This window comes from Anser brachyrhynchus, assembly GCF_964034855.1.
Source record: "Anser brachyrhynchus genome assembly, chromosome: 13".
Lineage (NCBI taxonomy): Eukaryota > Metazoa > Chordata > Aves > Anseriformes > Anatidae > Anser > Anser brachyrhynchus.
Window position 1 is genome coordinate 20,825,690 of NC_137708.1, and position 15,493 is coordinate 20,841,182.

A 15,493-nucleotide genomic window follows, 5' to 3' on the forward strand; every position below is an offset into this window, starting at 1 on the left:
GTTTACCATAGCTGTTTTTGCAAACACCATATTTAACTTTGCAAGATTTTTCTCAAATGCACCTGTGTTTAGTATTTCAGTGTAATATAAGCTTTTGTTCTTTGGTTGTGAGGGAATTCCATAAATAGTAGTAGTAATAAATCCTGGTTAGACATTTTTCCCCAGTTAAATCTTACTTTCTGCTAGAGAAATGGCTTTTGAAAGTACATCTGTTATAAGAAGGTTAAGAAAAAAAAGTTCTGAACTGAAATATATAATATCCACGTGAATTGTAAGTTTTCTGTTAAACCAACTGCAGACTCAAGTCGTTATGCTCAGGACTGTAGTTTTTCATCCCATTTTACTGTTTTTTTGTAAACTCTCAGGAAAGTAGATCATCTCTTACTGCCTGCTTATGCGAAGTCTTAAACATTGATGCTCAGATTTAATGTGTCAGTGTCAGTAAAATCCCTCTCTTCGTGAAGGGAAACATGTCCTCGTTACCTGTCAAGTGTCTGAAGACTACAGTATTCTTGTACACATGGTTTCGGAAGTTAGACCAGGGATTACCTAATGCGTTCTTTAATCATCTGTTTTCTTTCAACAGATATCCAACAGGTTTTGTATGAGCTTGCATGTCATGTTGTCAGAGGAAATCTGAAGCATGATCAAGCCTCTAATGTTCTTGGTGATGTTATAGTAAGTTTATATTTGTTTTAATTGTAGACTTACCAAATATTTAGTCTGTTAAGTCAGAATGCAAATCAAGCAGGATAATATTTGAGAAACGTGTTTTTCACATCTAAAAAGTTGTGCTTGTCAAGTCCTTTTTCTTCATCTCTGGGTGCTTGAAGTGTATGTAGGCTGTTAGGGTTTCTGTTTATTCCCTACTTTTTGTGGTGAGGAGTAGTTCTGTTCATTTTAGCATAAACAAATAAATTTTTTAAGGGCATATGAAGACTGAAGTTTTTCATAAATGATAAAAATAGATTTAACTTGCTTATGCAGCATGGCAGTGATGCCACCTACTGGTTTTTGTAATTTATGTTTCTTGTTTACCGTTTTACTATTGAGATGTCCAAGTCCCATGACCACCATTAAAATAATGCTCCTATTCGATGCTACTGTTATTTATTATTGATGCATCTCTATATGTTGCATATAATATACATACGGATATTTATATACTGTAAGTATACTTTTTAATGTAACTTTTAAAGTTCCTTTCATACATATAGAATGCTAATCCTTTCATCTTCTGCATTTGTCATATTTATTGTAGAAGGATACTGGAAATCACAGGAAGGAAAAACAGCTTTTCTAGAGAAGCTTTAGTGTTGTGACATGTAATTTTTTTTTTCTTTTAATTAAAAGCTGATTCTGATTTATCTGCATCTCGCTGTGAAATTTTTGAGGATTTTTGCTTAATATAGAGGCTTTGACAAGGGCAAATATACCTAAGAACTTGTTCTCCCAATTAGTTATTCCTGAATGAGTGCAGGCCTGTGACAGGGCTTAACTAATTACCCATTTATAATTTAAGAAAAAATAAAACCTGTTACTGGTTTGATGCCAGGTTTAATGCTATAAATCAATTACCCTTCTGTATTAAGCAGAAAGGTACTCAACAGTAGGATGCCTCCTCTAGAGCCACTGTTTTCTTTTATGTAACAGAATAATTTATTTTTTTAAGTGTAGTTGCTGGAATTTCTGTATTTACTATGTATGTTATTTTTCCTTGTTAGGAATTTCGGGAAGACATGCCTTCCATCTTAGCTGATGTATTCTGCATATTAGGTGAGTTGTGTTCCCTTCCTTTTCAGTGTTCTGATAGATTTGGAGAAATGCATGCTTTGTACATCTAATTGCTCACTTCTTCAGGAAAACTCATTAGATCTGTATAGCATTACTTTCCTCTACAAAATGTTTGGTTCTTTCTCGGTGTATCTGTATCAAAGTTCTTAATGTCTTTTCTGCTTTGTTCTGTTACAGTTCCTATATGTTTACCTATTAAAGGCAGTGGAAATTGTTCTGTCAAGAAAAGTTAAAGTAGATAGGTTGGAAGAACATTGGATGCTAGCTAATGGAATCAGTGACTTAATGTAGTTATTGTTCATATAAGTATTTTAAATAAATCGGTGCATAATCTTCTGTTCTCAGAATGCATTCTGTAAATATTTCTATCTGCACTGTCATCGTTAGTGAAATGGAGCTTGTACTAGTTGTGCAGAAACCTAAAGGCAACTGGAATTGCTTGCCAAGTTATTATCTGCAAACTGAGCAGGCTTTAAAGATGTATGCCTCTTGTTCTGGTAATAACTTTCAGATTTTTGTGTTGTATAATGCTGATCCAAAGCTGTTTCTGGCACGTTTTTAGAATTTTAATCCTGAATACTTTTTTTCAGATCATACTTTTAATTTCTTGTTCTATGTCTTTTTGTTCAACACATTTCAGTGAATTTTGCTGTCAGTCTTTTCGTCACAGGCACTGGTTTGAAGGTGTCTAGGGTCCTCTGTGCTGAGACTATATGTCTCTGTTCACAGCCAATTAAATTTGTATGTGCAGCCTCAGTTCTGTAATATTGAACTGATACATTTTGACTATTTCATTCATAATGTTTCACTCTGTATTTGTATCTTTTTTTTCTTTGTAATAGTTTTTATAGTGCAGTATTGTACTGATATCCTTTGCTTTTGAGCTGGGTTAGAAAATTTACTCAGGTTGCTCCTTAAACAGTTTGAATAACTGAAACTAGTGTGTGTCTGCTCCCCCCCCCCCATATTATGTAGACAGCTGCCCTGCATTTACTAGATTTACTAGCAGCAGAGAAATAGTATAACTGGGAGGTAGGTTTACTCTGGGGACAAATGAAATTTGATATGCTTTCTTGCTTATTTTTCCATGAGTTTCCCCTAACACTTTTTCCCCTCTAAGCTGTGTCTGCTGCTACCAGGATTCTTTTTTCCCCCTTTAATGTAGCCTTCTCTCAGTTACTGTGTCTCCATATATAAGAATTTTGGTTCTTGTTTTTATCCTCTAATCTGTATTCCTTAAACTAATTTTTTTCCTCCAGATTCTTCATGGCTGAGATGCTTGGGTGCAGGGGTCCAGACTGATTTGTCATGTCTGTTCCCTCTGCTGCCACCCTGCTACATCATTGTTTTCCAGTCTGTTTGGGCGTCTCTTTTTCTGATTTTTGTTGTTGTCACTTTGTGGGTCTAGTTTTTCTGTGTATTTTTGTGCTCGTGTCTGTACATATTTATTTATTTTTGGTAATGTCTGCCTTTGATTCTTTGTTTACGGAGTTTTCCACTCCTTTTGCAGCTCCTTGCTTCCTGTAATGAAATGTTTTTTTTTTTAGCCACTTTAGGCAGGCATACTTCCTTTGTTTTATGGCCTCTCTTTCCACAGGAATGAATTTCTGAATTGAGTTCAGTCGTTGACAATGCAAAAAGAATGGAAATACAGAATTACAGCTAGTAAAAGACTGCAGACAGCAGTTATTCTGAAGACAAGGGAAAAGAGACTAGAACGATGTGACATTAAAGCTAGGGTCACCCAGTTCTCTTCAGCAATTTGTATTTCTATTTTCTTGCTTATTATTCATTCTTAGTGTTTACCATAAACCTCATTCCAACAAAGAAAGGGAAAAGAATTATGATTATGACATTCCTCTGGTTTCTGTTCTACCTTTCTGTGAGATTTGTGCATGTGTGAGATTTGTCATTGAAATATTACGGGGATCTCAAGGTGAATGAGTAGCTGCAATGTTACAGGCAGCTAGTGTGTTAAAAACAAGCTACTTTGCGTTGTGTCGTCATGAGCATTTATTGCAATAGTTAAGAATAGAAGAAACTTGTAAATTCCGTGAAGGTGACAGAGGCAAATTTCCACAAATAACGTGTGTTTCTTTCTCCTCTTCCTTTCTTCTAGATATTGAAACAAGTTGTTTAGAAGAAAAAAGTAAGAGGGATAATTTTACTCAACTGGTATTAGCCTGTTTGGTAAGTTCAGTTGCACTTACAAATTCTTTTGGTAAACGTATATGCCAAAATCTGTTAAGAAAGAATAGATAATCTTAAAACTACGTTGTTGCAGTTTTGTTTTTTGAGGAAGTCTGTTAAAATGTTTTTAACAACTTGAGGAATTATACACAAAGAAGTATTTTTTTTAGCTGTTTTGTATTGTTGACAAGATGGTTCAGGCTGAACGTGTTTTTAATCTAGTTTAGAAAATGGCATAGGTAGACCTGTTGTTTCATCAGATAGACCAACCTTTGGGTTCTTTTTTAAAGGAATTAACTCACTGAGCTTGTTATTTTCTCCGCTGATTTCAGGAGAAAATTATTGTGTATGTACTGTTGCTTATTGACTACAGTTCATAACGGATGGCTAAGCAGTTTGAATGCTGATAATATACTTTTATTGGAGTCAGTCTATTCCTTCCTATGGATTGAAACTTTTCATTTGTATCTTCCATATTGTTAGTCTGGTCAGGGAGGTCTCCTTAGGTTAGCTTTATCCATCATAGAAAAATAAACTACAATTTAATATATATATATAGGTAACTTGTTCTTCTTGCTGCTGACCTTGAGTTTAGATGCAGCCCAACCTGCATGAAAAATTTACTTTCCCATTTTCAAAAAACATTGTTTTAGTTTTAGTGTTATAGCCATTTGGACCTACAGATTTAATGTAGCTCAAGATTGTAAGATGCAAAGCTGCTTGTATGTGAGTAGTTCATTTAGTTTCCTGTTTTTAATGCAGTGCAAAATATTTAGGGACATCCAGGAGTTCTGTGACCAAACAAACTTCTCATGCAGTAAGGCTGCTGCATTGTTTGTTTAATGAATACTTTTTGGATTGGGGAAGAATATAGCATGGAGACAAGAAATGATGAAGTGAGCACTTGCAGCTATGATACATGCCATCAGAAACAAACACTGTTTCCAGGAATGAGATGTAACACAAGTAACTTTGATCCAGAGTTTTGTCCTGCAATGTGAATTTGAACTTTTAATGTTCCTAAAAGCATGTTTGCTGATTTTTTTCTCGTTTCCTCAATGAGAATTAAAAAAAAAAAATTATAAAATATGTATAAGAGAAGTATTGGGAGAACGCTGGGAATTAGATCTCTTACTAGACTAACTGATTAAGCAGGAAGTGGTTAAACTTTTCCTCTTTCTGCATTTTTCAGCTATGTTAGCTGACTTGGTACTTCTTTCTACATACCTTTATCACATGCGTTATGGGTAGAGTAATATAGTCTAGTTGTTTGAATCCTTTAAGGAAGTAGTTTTGAGAGAGTGTAAGTTTCCTCCCTTCTCAGTTAAACAAATTTTGCTTCTGCAGTACATTTTGTGTTATATTCTCCTTTATGCAACCTACTCTTGCCTTTTGAAGTGGCATTCCTAGCCATCTGGAATAAGCTTGACTTGTAGGAAAAATCAGCGTAAGAAAATAAGGCTTCTTTCAGCATATTGAGAGAGTGGGTTTAAGCTTTGTAATATGCAGTTCTTGTAATAACATCCGTAGATGCTAAGCAGTGTATACTTTGTAACCAGCAGTTAGACTCTACAGCTTGCTTATTCAAGGTGTTCTGTATATAAAGTGTACCCTTGTAAAATTCTAGTTCTAGTTAAATAGTTTCTCAGTTGTATTCACTTCTAAATGCATTCTGCCTCAAACTTAGTGTGAGGGTATATGATATGTATGTTTCTACGTGTTCATGACTGGCAAATCTGATGTGTATTCTTGGTCTTTCTTTAGTATCTTGTATCTGATACTGTCCTAAAGGAGCGTTTAGATCCAGAAACACTGGAATCACTAGGACTTATCAAGCAGTCTCAACAGTTCAATCAGAAATCTGTTAAAATAAAGACAAAGCTATTGTAAGTTTTGGGGTAAGGGTTTTCTAGAGAGTGGGTGGGGAAGGGCAATGCTAATTAATCTGGTAATAATGCTTTCTAAAAAAAAAGCTTCTTGTAATAAAATACTGTTTTTTCTTTAAGAAAAATGTTCCATTGCACTCTAACAAGTCACTGACAATAATAGAACATCATTAGCCCTCTTATATTTCTCAAGCATGTGAATGCTAAAACCTGTTTTAACTTCACTTATTGCTATGACCTTTTCTTTGCTACAGTTGTCCTGTATGTACAGATTAAATACTTAATCTTTCATTTTATTTGTAATATAAATTTATTAAGTATGAGCATATATATCTTTTTGCTGTTACATCAATTAAGCATAGGTATTTGATGTTCCCATAAATAAGCAAAAGCAGTTATGTTAATTTTGGCAACACTCTCTATAGATTTTTGTGAATGTATTTTTTTTTGCATTTGCATCCAATGCTTCAGTCTCTATATTAAAGAAGAGCATTTAAAACTGGAATAGGTCCTTACTCACAGACTGATAAGGTGCTGAGTAGTTCTTCAGCATAGCATGTAAGGACAAGCTTTATTGTTAGTGCTAACATAATCTAGCTTCTAAATGGTCTGCATCTGAAATACAAGAAGAGATGGATCTATTTGGAGAGTGCTTGCTGCCTTGCAGATATTTGTCGTACTGCATTATCTCATTTTTGCAATAGCTGATAAAAACTGCAAGTTCTTGAAAATATATTTGAAGTTAACATTTTATATAGCAAGCTTAATATTCATAAGAACATGAATAAGCTTTCACTGTGGATGTGTTAAACAATAGTGTTTAACTTCTGTTTATTTGCAGTTATAAACAACAGAAATTTAATCTCTTAAGAGAGGAGAATGAAGGTTACGCCAAGCTGATTGCAGAGCTGGGGCAAGACTTATCTGGAAATATCACTAGTGATTTAATCCTTGAAAATATCAAATCTTTAATAGGTAAGGAATTTGTTGGAGGAATATGGGTACTGATTTTCTTAAATGGTCTTGCAACTGTAGAGGGTGACCTTAGACTACTGTTTGAGATCATCTGGGAATCAAATAACATGATACAGGCATGTAGTGTGGTAGTAACGTATTGGCAGACCATCTTCGATTGGATTATGAAATTTGGATGCTCCTGTTTCTTTGGCAAAGTTGATTTTTGGGAATGTTGTGTAGTTAAAAATTAGATACTAAATGTATAGTACAGTCCCAAATGTGACTTTGATCAATTTCAGCAGCTACTTGAAGAGTAGTGTTTTTTGAGGATGTTCTTGATATCTCTTAGCAGGAAGATTAGAAAGTAACAAAGTAATGTCTTTTGCTATTTTAAGGTACTGAACTCAATGCATGAATATCCTTTTAATCTTGAAGGAGCTGAACAACTGGTTCTTTATAAAGAGACATGAGTAGTAAATGTTTCTCCTTTGTCTAGTTCAATTTGTGATTTTTTTTCCATATATCTAAATTTAGTAGTAATAGGGTCACAATAAAATTGCAAAATACATTTGAAACAGGAAATGTTGTGTAATTCTCCATATTTTAGACTTCCTTTTTGCACAAAGAGTTTTATAATATATTAATGTTCGCACCATTTCCTGTTCTATACAGTGCCAGTGCAGTCGTGGTCCAGAAGATGTGCTAGTATTTTATAAAGATAATTTTCCATCTGTCACAAAATTTTGCTTGAGACTGTCAAATCCCTGTAGTAATACTACTTGCTTTGGAAGAGAGCTAGATAATAAGATGGTTTTTGGTGGTTATTACAGTAAAAAATACACATTCAGTTTGAGGAATTGCATAACAGTATTTTTCTGTCTTCTGCAGTTTTAGGATTTGCAGATAGACTTCCTATAAAATGTCCAATTTTCTAAAGTACTGATTTGCAGGAGGTCCTGACATAGTGGAAATAGCTTCTGGGGAAAGAAAGACTGATGTAATTACATAGCGGCGTAGTGGATGTGCATGGATAACGTTTTTTCTCATGGTACAAAGAAGAAAATAGCGTAGATGTGGATTCTTTTGTTATAAATAATAGTATTTATTTTGTGGCAGAAAAAGTTTAGTGAAATACAGATACTATTTCAACACTGGCTTAAGTTGATCTATATCCTTGCTCTTGCTCCCTTAAAATAAACAAGCAGTTCTCCCTATTGCTAGCAGCAATGCTGAATTGGCACGACAGTGTAACCAGATGGGTCAGGATTTAGCTGCAAACTTGAACACTTCTTTGGGGTGTAAAATAATGCTTTGGGTTTACATGGCTCATTGATGCAGCTGCATGAATACGTGTGGCAACACAAGGAGAGAGGAGGAAGTCTGTGCCTTCTGCTGGCACTATGGGATTAGTGAAATTTGTTTTGTACTTCTTAAATGCTGAACTTAAGATGGTAACTTAAAATTTCTGTGTAATCTGAATTGAAAGTCCTGTTGAATGCCTTTTGCCTGGTTTAGTACTAGACACAAGTCAAAATGATCGGTGTATTTAGAGGTGATCCAGATTATTTTGTTGTATGTAATTCTTTTCTGTTAAAACTTCGCCTTGATTAAATTTTAAAAATTAATGCATTTGTAGATTAGTAACAGAATGAAGATGAGAAGTAGTGATATTAAGCTTTTCTACTGTTCTTTTCCACTAGGATGTTTTAACCTTGATCCTAACAGAGTTTTGGATATTATCCTGGAAGTCTATGAGTGCAGGCCTGAGTATGATGATTTCTTTGTACCACTGATAGAGTCGTACATGTACATGTGTGAACCACAAACTTTATGCCATATCCTTGGGTTCAAATTCAAATTTTATCAGGTAATGTATTTCTTAATTATCTTCATCATTGGTTGGTTATGTAATGAACTGCAGTCAGTGATAACAGACATCTGCTGTAGTGTTTTTAGCATGGAAATTAATATATGTTGTAGAATTCCAGTTTTAAAAGCAATAATTTCATTATTTGAATAGAATTTTATAATGTATTTTTGAGGAAAATGCTTTCAGCTGCCTGTCTTGAGTTATGGTCAGTCAGCAATCTTGATCATGACACCTTCCATTTGAAGGTGTATAGTTATATAAGGACTGGCATTAACGAAGAAACTGTACCTTATAAATAAAAGACTTGTCCACAGGAGTAGAGAGCATGTTTGCAAGGTGGTTAATATTTAAGAGAATATTCGAGCAGATTTTTGAAGTATGGTATAGAATTGCATACAAGCACCACGAGATGTGGAGATAATTAAATCTTACAATTTCTGAAAAATCTGATTGCTTATTGCAGTTAAGTCTAGCTATAAGGCAATATGGCTTTGGAGTAGTAGCAGGTGTAACTGACATGGCAGCAAGGGGAACAGTGTTGATGAAATTTCATTTGTTTTCATGTCTTTTCCTTTCTTTTAAATTTGTAATCTTGTGTTCTTTAGGATCCAAGTGGTGAGACGCCTCCTTCCTTATACAGAGTTGCTGCTGTGCTGTTGCAACATAATCTGATAGATTTGGAAGATCTTTATGTCCATGTAAGTGACAGTGCTACTTGGTCAAATGCCAAAACGAAGAATTATTTTTTAAAAAGTGTGCTAGATATCTTGTCCTATTCCTAAAGCTTAAGACTCATGACATACCTTGTAGTACCTGTGTATGTACATTTAATATCCTTTAAATTTCCCAACACTTTGTAATGTCACATATTCAAACAAGCACACACTGAAGTATTAAAGAGGATAGGCCTTCTTTGAATTATCTGTGTAGTATCTTCCAGGTTTGTTTAACCTCCTGCCTGGATTAGGAGACGGGAGGTAAGTGATAAGAGATTGGTTTTAAATGCCTTGAGTAACCTTCCTCAAAAACTAGACCCTTGGAGTGTTTTCACTTTTGAAAATTTTTGAAGAAAGTGATAGGATGATTAACAGCTTACCTTTTTTTAATAGTATATTTTTTAAAAACTCATATATACATATTCACGAATCTGTCTGTAATTTAACCTACAAGAATTCTGAATTGTTAGCCTGCAAGAGCAAAATGAAGTTGCACGTTCAGATTTAATCTGAGAGATTTATCCTCTCCAGTCTGGCACTCTGTCAACCAGCCAGCATACTAATTTGACGGATGGTAAACAGAATGTTAGAGTTATCAAAATATTTTTACATTATGCACCAATTTTTAATTTCAGAATATCCATATATTTCAAGGCTCTTAAGTCTTCCACTGAAATCAAGCAAATGAGCTCTAATTACAGCTATGGAAATTTTGGAGTGTAGTTCTGCTGTTAATTTGTGTGGCAGTTAATAGCGTCACTCACAATCTGACTTGTCAATTACTGTCTCTGGCTTCATTATTTTTTTGGCTAAAAATATGTCAGGTGGAGCAGGAGTGGGAGTGAGTATCTCAAATAATCAGCGTGGAGGGAGGAATGTGTGATGGTAATGCTAGTTTGTTAAGGAATGTTGGTGAGGTTACAAAATGAATGCCTCGATTCAGGTTAAGAAGGCCTGTGCAATCTCAGCTGGATCCTGTATAGGTATTTGTGTTTTTTGCCAGTCTCACAGTGGGAACGGCCCCTGCATCTATTTGTACTGCTCACCTTTAGTCACGTTGATTCTCAGCCTCATTTGCAATCTGCTTTCATTCCAGAATTTTCTCTGCCAGTCTCGGTGTCTATCTTTGACTGCGTGTTTGGCATGGCATTTTCCTCTTCTCAGTCAGGCTTAATTTCATGTGATATGAGAGTTTCATGAAGATAATTAACATACAGGTGCTGAGCATTAAGTGGTATATATTGTGCAGCTTCTGTGCAGCAGCAGCTGTCAGGCTTACACTTTACATCAAGAATGTCCTTGCTCCCCTGCCCCACAGTCGTACAAGAACCGTTGTTTGCTTTTATTTATGCACACAGGCATGTACGTAACAGGCATTAGGTCCTATAGATATGATTTGTTACTTTTCATTCCACTTTAGGTATTTCTTGGTGAATCTTAATAGATTATTTACATTATTAAGTGACAAGGGTGTAACTCTTTAAACCTTTCCAGGTGGGAGAAGAAAGAATCTGAAGTTCTATGTTTTTGGTGGAAAAAGGGGAGCTTATGCAACCAGTTTTTGGGAGGAAAGTGAACAATGTTATTGTTCATCTGTCTTTGATTTCAGAAGTCTGTTAATAGCATGCTTCCTTGTTGGGATTATGATAACAAGAAAAATCTTCCAAGGAATGTTTTATCTGATTAGTATTGAGGAAGGACACAAGTGTGGCTTGGGCCTCTGGTGTTGAAAAGCAGGAGTAGCTAACTTTCATTTTCAGAAATCACGTTTGTTCTGTTTTCTTAGCTTCTTCCAGGGGATAATGCCATCATTGAAGAACACAAGCGAGAGATAGTGGAAGCTAAGCAAATCGTCAGAAAACTTACAATGGTTGTCTTATCCTCTGAAAAGACTGAGGAAAAGGAGAAGGAAAAAGAAAAAGAGGAGGAGAAAACTGAAAAGGTTAGTGTCTGTGAGTAGCTTCTTTTCCAGGAAAACAACTTTAAACGGAACATAGTCATTGTCATGAAAATATATTTTTTTCAAACAAATATAAAAATACAGGTATCCAAGTATCTGTTCTTGGAAGGCTTTGTCTATCTTCTGATAGCACTTGATTTATGCTAAAAGTTCAAGCATGTTCTTTGGGATTTGTTCTGGATTTCTGTACGTTTTAGGCTTTTGGTTCCTTGTCTAATTAATTAATATGATTCCTCCTTTTTGTTGTATCAGCTCCACAGTGTGTGTACCGGCATTCATGTACTTGAGAGTCTTTTAAAAGCTTTGTCTTCTAGGTCTTACGTTGTAATCGTAGTTGATACCTTAAGGATGCAGACATAAAATGCATTCTTTATTTCTCCCAGTCAAGAATTGGGATGAAAAAAATTGCCAAACTTAAGAATGCTAGTATAATTAGCCTCCACTGTAGAAAAAGTTTTAATTGTACATATTCTATGGAAACTGTCCTTTGTGCTTTCCATTAGACCTGTATCTTTGTCTGTGTCAGTGTATACTTATTTAAGGTGCTACTGTGTCATGTCTTGTCCATGTTGCCCTAGGTCTAACTTGCTTCGTTGTTTTTAAGCTTAGCAGTTATTTTAATTTTTGGGGAGCCTGTTTTCCTCTTCATTTCAGAGTTGTAACCACTGCTGAAATACCCTTTTTTTTTTTCAAAGGTAAAAAAAAATTGCTACTTTCATTTGATAGTTTGAATAATGGAAAGGGTGGACAAGTCCATCAGTATTGATAACTCCTGCTCTTAATGTTCTGTATCCTTCTGGGTTCATTATATCCAGCTGTTTTGTCTACTTATTCTCATTTGTTCTACCTTACCTTGATTCTCTGCATCTCTGACCTTCCTTCCTCCTCTTTTTTTTTTTTGCCTAGCTTGAAAAATCTAATTTCTTTCTTGTTCCTTAGGCAGCTGATATAATCACCGCTCTCTGGTGCTCAACTGCAGTCACATCTGCTGCTTAAACTGATTCCTTTCACTAGCTTTAATTTTTGACCTCTTTCCCCATTCATTATCTCTGTATTGCTTTTTATTAAACGACATTGCTTTGGTCTGTCTTTTCTACAGTCAGATGAGCTGCCTGGCCTTTTCTGAAGCTCACATGTCATAACGTTCTGATGGAAGATCGAACTCTCGATTGGACATAGGGAGCATATACATTGCTCAGTAATGTCAGAAGAATTAAGAGTGTGTTCTTGTGGCTAAGCTTTATATTTAAGAACTAGGGAATTTTAAGCTCTACCAAAAACTGCAACATTTTTTGAAGCATTACAGTGATGAGTAACAAAGTCAGAGTCTGTGTGGTGGGAAGATAAAGAGCTGTACCTAAGCAATTTCTCTGACTCTGAATTTCTCTGAATGCATGCTGTTTCTCAAAAGGCTTGTTTCTGTAATAGTGTTTTTGTATGTTAGCTATGCAATTCGTAGCAATGAGGAACGACAGGTTCCAGCACCGTTGGCAGTCCCAGCATGAGTGATTTCTATCCAGTATGCAGTCTTAACATACTATTTTTGATATGGTACTGTGAAATACATGCCTGGATAAGGGAGAAAAATGTTTAACAATTACTGGCTTAACTATTTTTTTAAATTCGTGAAGTTCTGTCCTTTGTAAGTAAAATGTATTATTGTCTCATGACTCTTAATATGAATAGTGTTGTCAAATGCATCATCTACTCTTGCCTTTTGGGATGCATTTGGTGTAACCAAATAATGGTGAAAACAGACAGAGAGGGAGATAAAAATTCTTGAGGTCACAGAACTCAACAGTATGATGAGATTTGACAAAGTCTAGACCGACTCTTTTCTGTCATATGTGCTTTTGCTGTTGGAGAGTATGTTACAGAAGAGCACGCTTATTTAAGGACAGACACGGTCAAGCAGTGTGTATATGTAAGCAGTGCCTGCTTTGGAAATGAAGCAATATTCATTTCCATAGAAAGACTGTGTGACCTGAAACATGGATTCTAATACAGTAGTAATCACCTAACAAGGCAATTTGGTAGTATCAAACTTTATTATGGTAATACCAATTAAATAATTACGACTTTTGATATTTTAAACAACATGACTTCTAAGAAGTCTGTAATTTTGAGTGTGGGTTTCAAGCTTCCTGCTTATACTGAACAAGGAAAAGTGTTTAAATGCTTCAGTGAAGGATTAGTGTACCCTTTTGTTAACACAGTATAGATTGACTTTAAAAATACAAGCCCTGGCGTCAGAGGAACTTTGGTACTGCATGGTAAGGAGTTGCATGGTGAAGTAATACTAGTGTATGCATTTCTGTTTGCACATGTACCTTTTCCATCTTCAAGAGGCTGATTCTGTTCTGATGTATGGATATGTATTTTTCTTGAAGAAAAAGTGAAGCTTCATTACTGTGTGATTTCAGTATGAATATTGTGAATATCTGTGCATTTTTTGCTCTGAAAATTTCCTCTGCTTGTTGTTACATACTATACTGTTCGATGTTTTCATAACTATCAGAAAAACACAGTTGTTTATAACACTTACAAGTGTTATAAACAGTTTTAAAAGGAAACAAAGTCCATGCAAACGATACATGATTTAAATTTAATTTTTCTGTAGTCTTGCACTTAAAACTAGATTCTTCTAGAGTAGGTGTCAGTGTGAAACTTAGGATATGAGCAAACTAAGAGACAAGGAAGTTTGTTTTTAGATCTAGTTTTGCTAAGTACTTTATTTGGAAAAAAGTTAAGAAATTCATATTTTCAATCCAGAGTAACACACTGTGCCAAGGATTCTTACATGCTTGCTTTGTTCTTAAAATGTCATGTAAAGAAGCAACCTGTAATAGATTGTGACATATTGAAAAGTACGTGATCAGACATATTTCAGAGCTCAGTGTCTTTAACTTCATTCTTAAGTTTTTCTTTAGGATGTTAGATTCTAGGTGGACTGGTTTATTATTGCTTTTGAACTGTTCTTGTTGCGTAAATGTCTAGCTGAATTTTATGTTTTTACTTTATATATAATATATATAAACTAGTATTTAGTCTGCATAATATTTTTCTGGAATTTCTTGTGGACTACAGCTGTGTGCTACTTAAGGAAAAATATTAGATTTTATGAAAAGACTTTGATTAATTGTTCATTTTCTTGCAGCCTCCTGATAATCAGAAGCTTGGTTTATTGGAAGCTTTATTAAAAATTGGTGATTGGCAGCATGCACAAAGTATTATGGATCAGATGCCTCCATTTTATGCTACTTCACATAAGCCTATTGCAATTGCCCTTTGCCAGCTTGTGCATGTGACAATTGAACCTTTGTACCGCAGGTAAAGTAAAAGCTAGATTTCTGTTGCTAAAGAGTGGGAAAACTACATAAAGCTTACAAGCATGAATTCACTAGTGAGCCTAACTGTATTTGTGTCTAAATATTTTTTTCATGCAAAATGCCTTACATCTTATTTTCAGGGTTGGTGTACCAAAAGGGGCAAAAGGGTCACCAATTTCTTCTTTGCCAAACAAGAGAGCACCAAAACAAGCAGACAGCTTCGAAGACTTGAGAAAGGAAGTGTTCAACATGCTGTGCTACCTTGGTCCTCATCTCTCCCACGATCCCATTTTATTTGCTAAAGTGGTGCGCCTTGGAAAAGCATTTATGAAAGAGGTTAGTAAGACAAAAAAAAATAAACATTCCCACATGTATGTTGAAGACTTGGTCATGTGACCTGTTTTAAAAGGCTACGAAGTTTTTGTTCTGAACTTCATTGGAATATAATTAGAAGCTCAGACAGAGGCTAGTGAATTTTGCTACCTTTCTGGCAACTTGCTCTTTGATTAACTATTTTGTTTTATTTTCCAAGTCAACAGTAGAGGTTTCTCTCTATTTTTTTATTAATATCAGTTCTGAGAAACTTTGGAATTCAAAGTCTTTGAAATACCTTTTTATTATTAAAAACAAAACAAAAAACCTTGAAAACCACTATATTTCCCGGCTTTTAATTTTAACTTATGAAGTGAAGCACTTGATGATTGGTTGATTTAAATGGTATTCAAGGGGGGAATTTTCAGTTTTAAAAGTTCAAATAAAAATACTGTTGATTTTGGCTACAGCTAAAAAAT

The 15,493-nt window shown here is 34.9% G+C and overlaps 1 protein-coding gene across 3 annotated transcripts in view; it reads left to right on the top strand.

Annotated features, from left to right (window-relative positions):
- The window catches only part of THOC2 (THO complex subunit 2), a 54,511-nt gene that overhangs the window by 7,596 nt on the left and 31,422 nt on the right, over positions 1–15,493 (top strand). For all 3 annotated transcript variants that reach the window (XR_013938866.1, XM_080553784.1, XM_080553783.1), the window contains exons 3-12: positions 587–678; positions 1,725–1,776; positions 3,914–3,984; positions 5,749–5,870; positions 6,712–6,845; positions 8,528–8,694; positions 9,303–9,395; positions 11,200–11,355; positions 14,531–14,703; positions 14,843–15,038. Coding sequence is in view for 2 of the 3 variants with exons in the window: in XM_080553784.1 (XP_080409910.1) it covers positions 587–678; positions 1,725–1,776; positions 3,914–3,984; positions 5,749–5,870; positions 6,712–6,845; positions 8,528–8,694; positions 9,303–9,395; positions 11,200–11,355; positions 14,531–14,703; positions 14,843–15,038 (1,256 nt within the window). In the remaining variant the exon portion in view is untranslated. The remainder of the gene's footprint in view (positions 1–586; positions 679–1,724; positions 1,777–3,913; positions 3,985–5,748; positions 5,871–6,711; positions 6,846–8,527; positions 8,695–9,302; positions 9,396–11,199; positions 11,356–14,530; positions 14,704–14,842; positions 15,039–15,493) is intronic.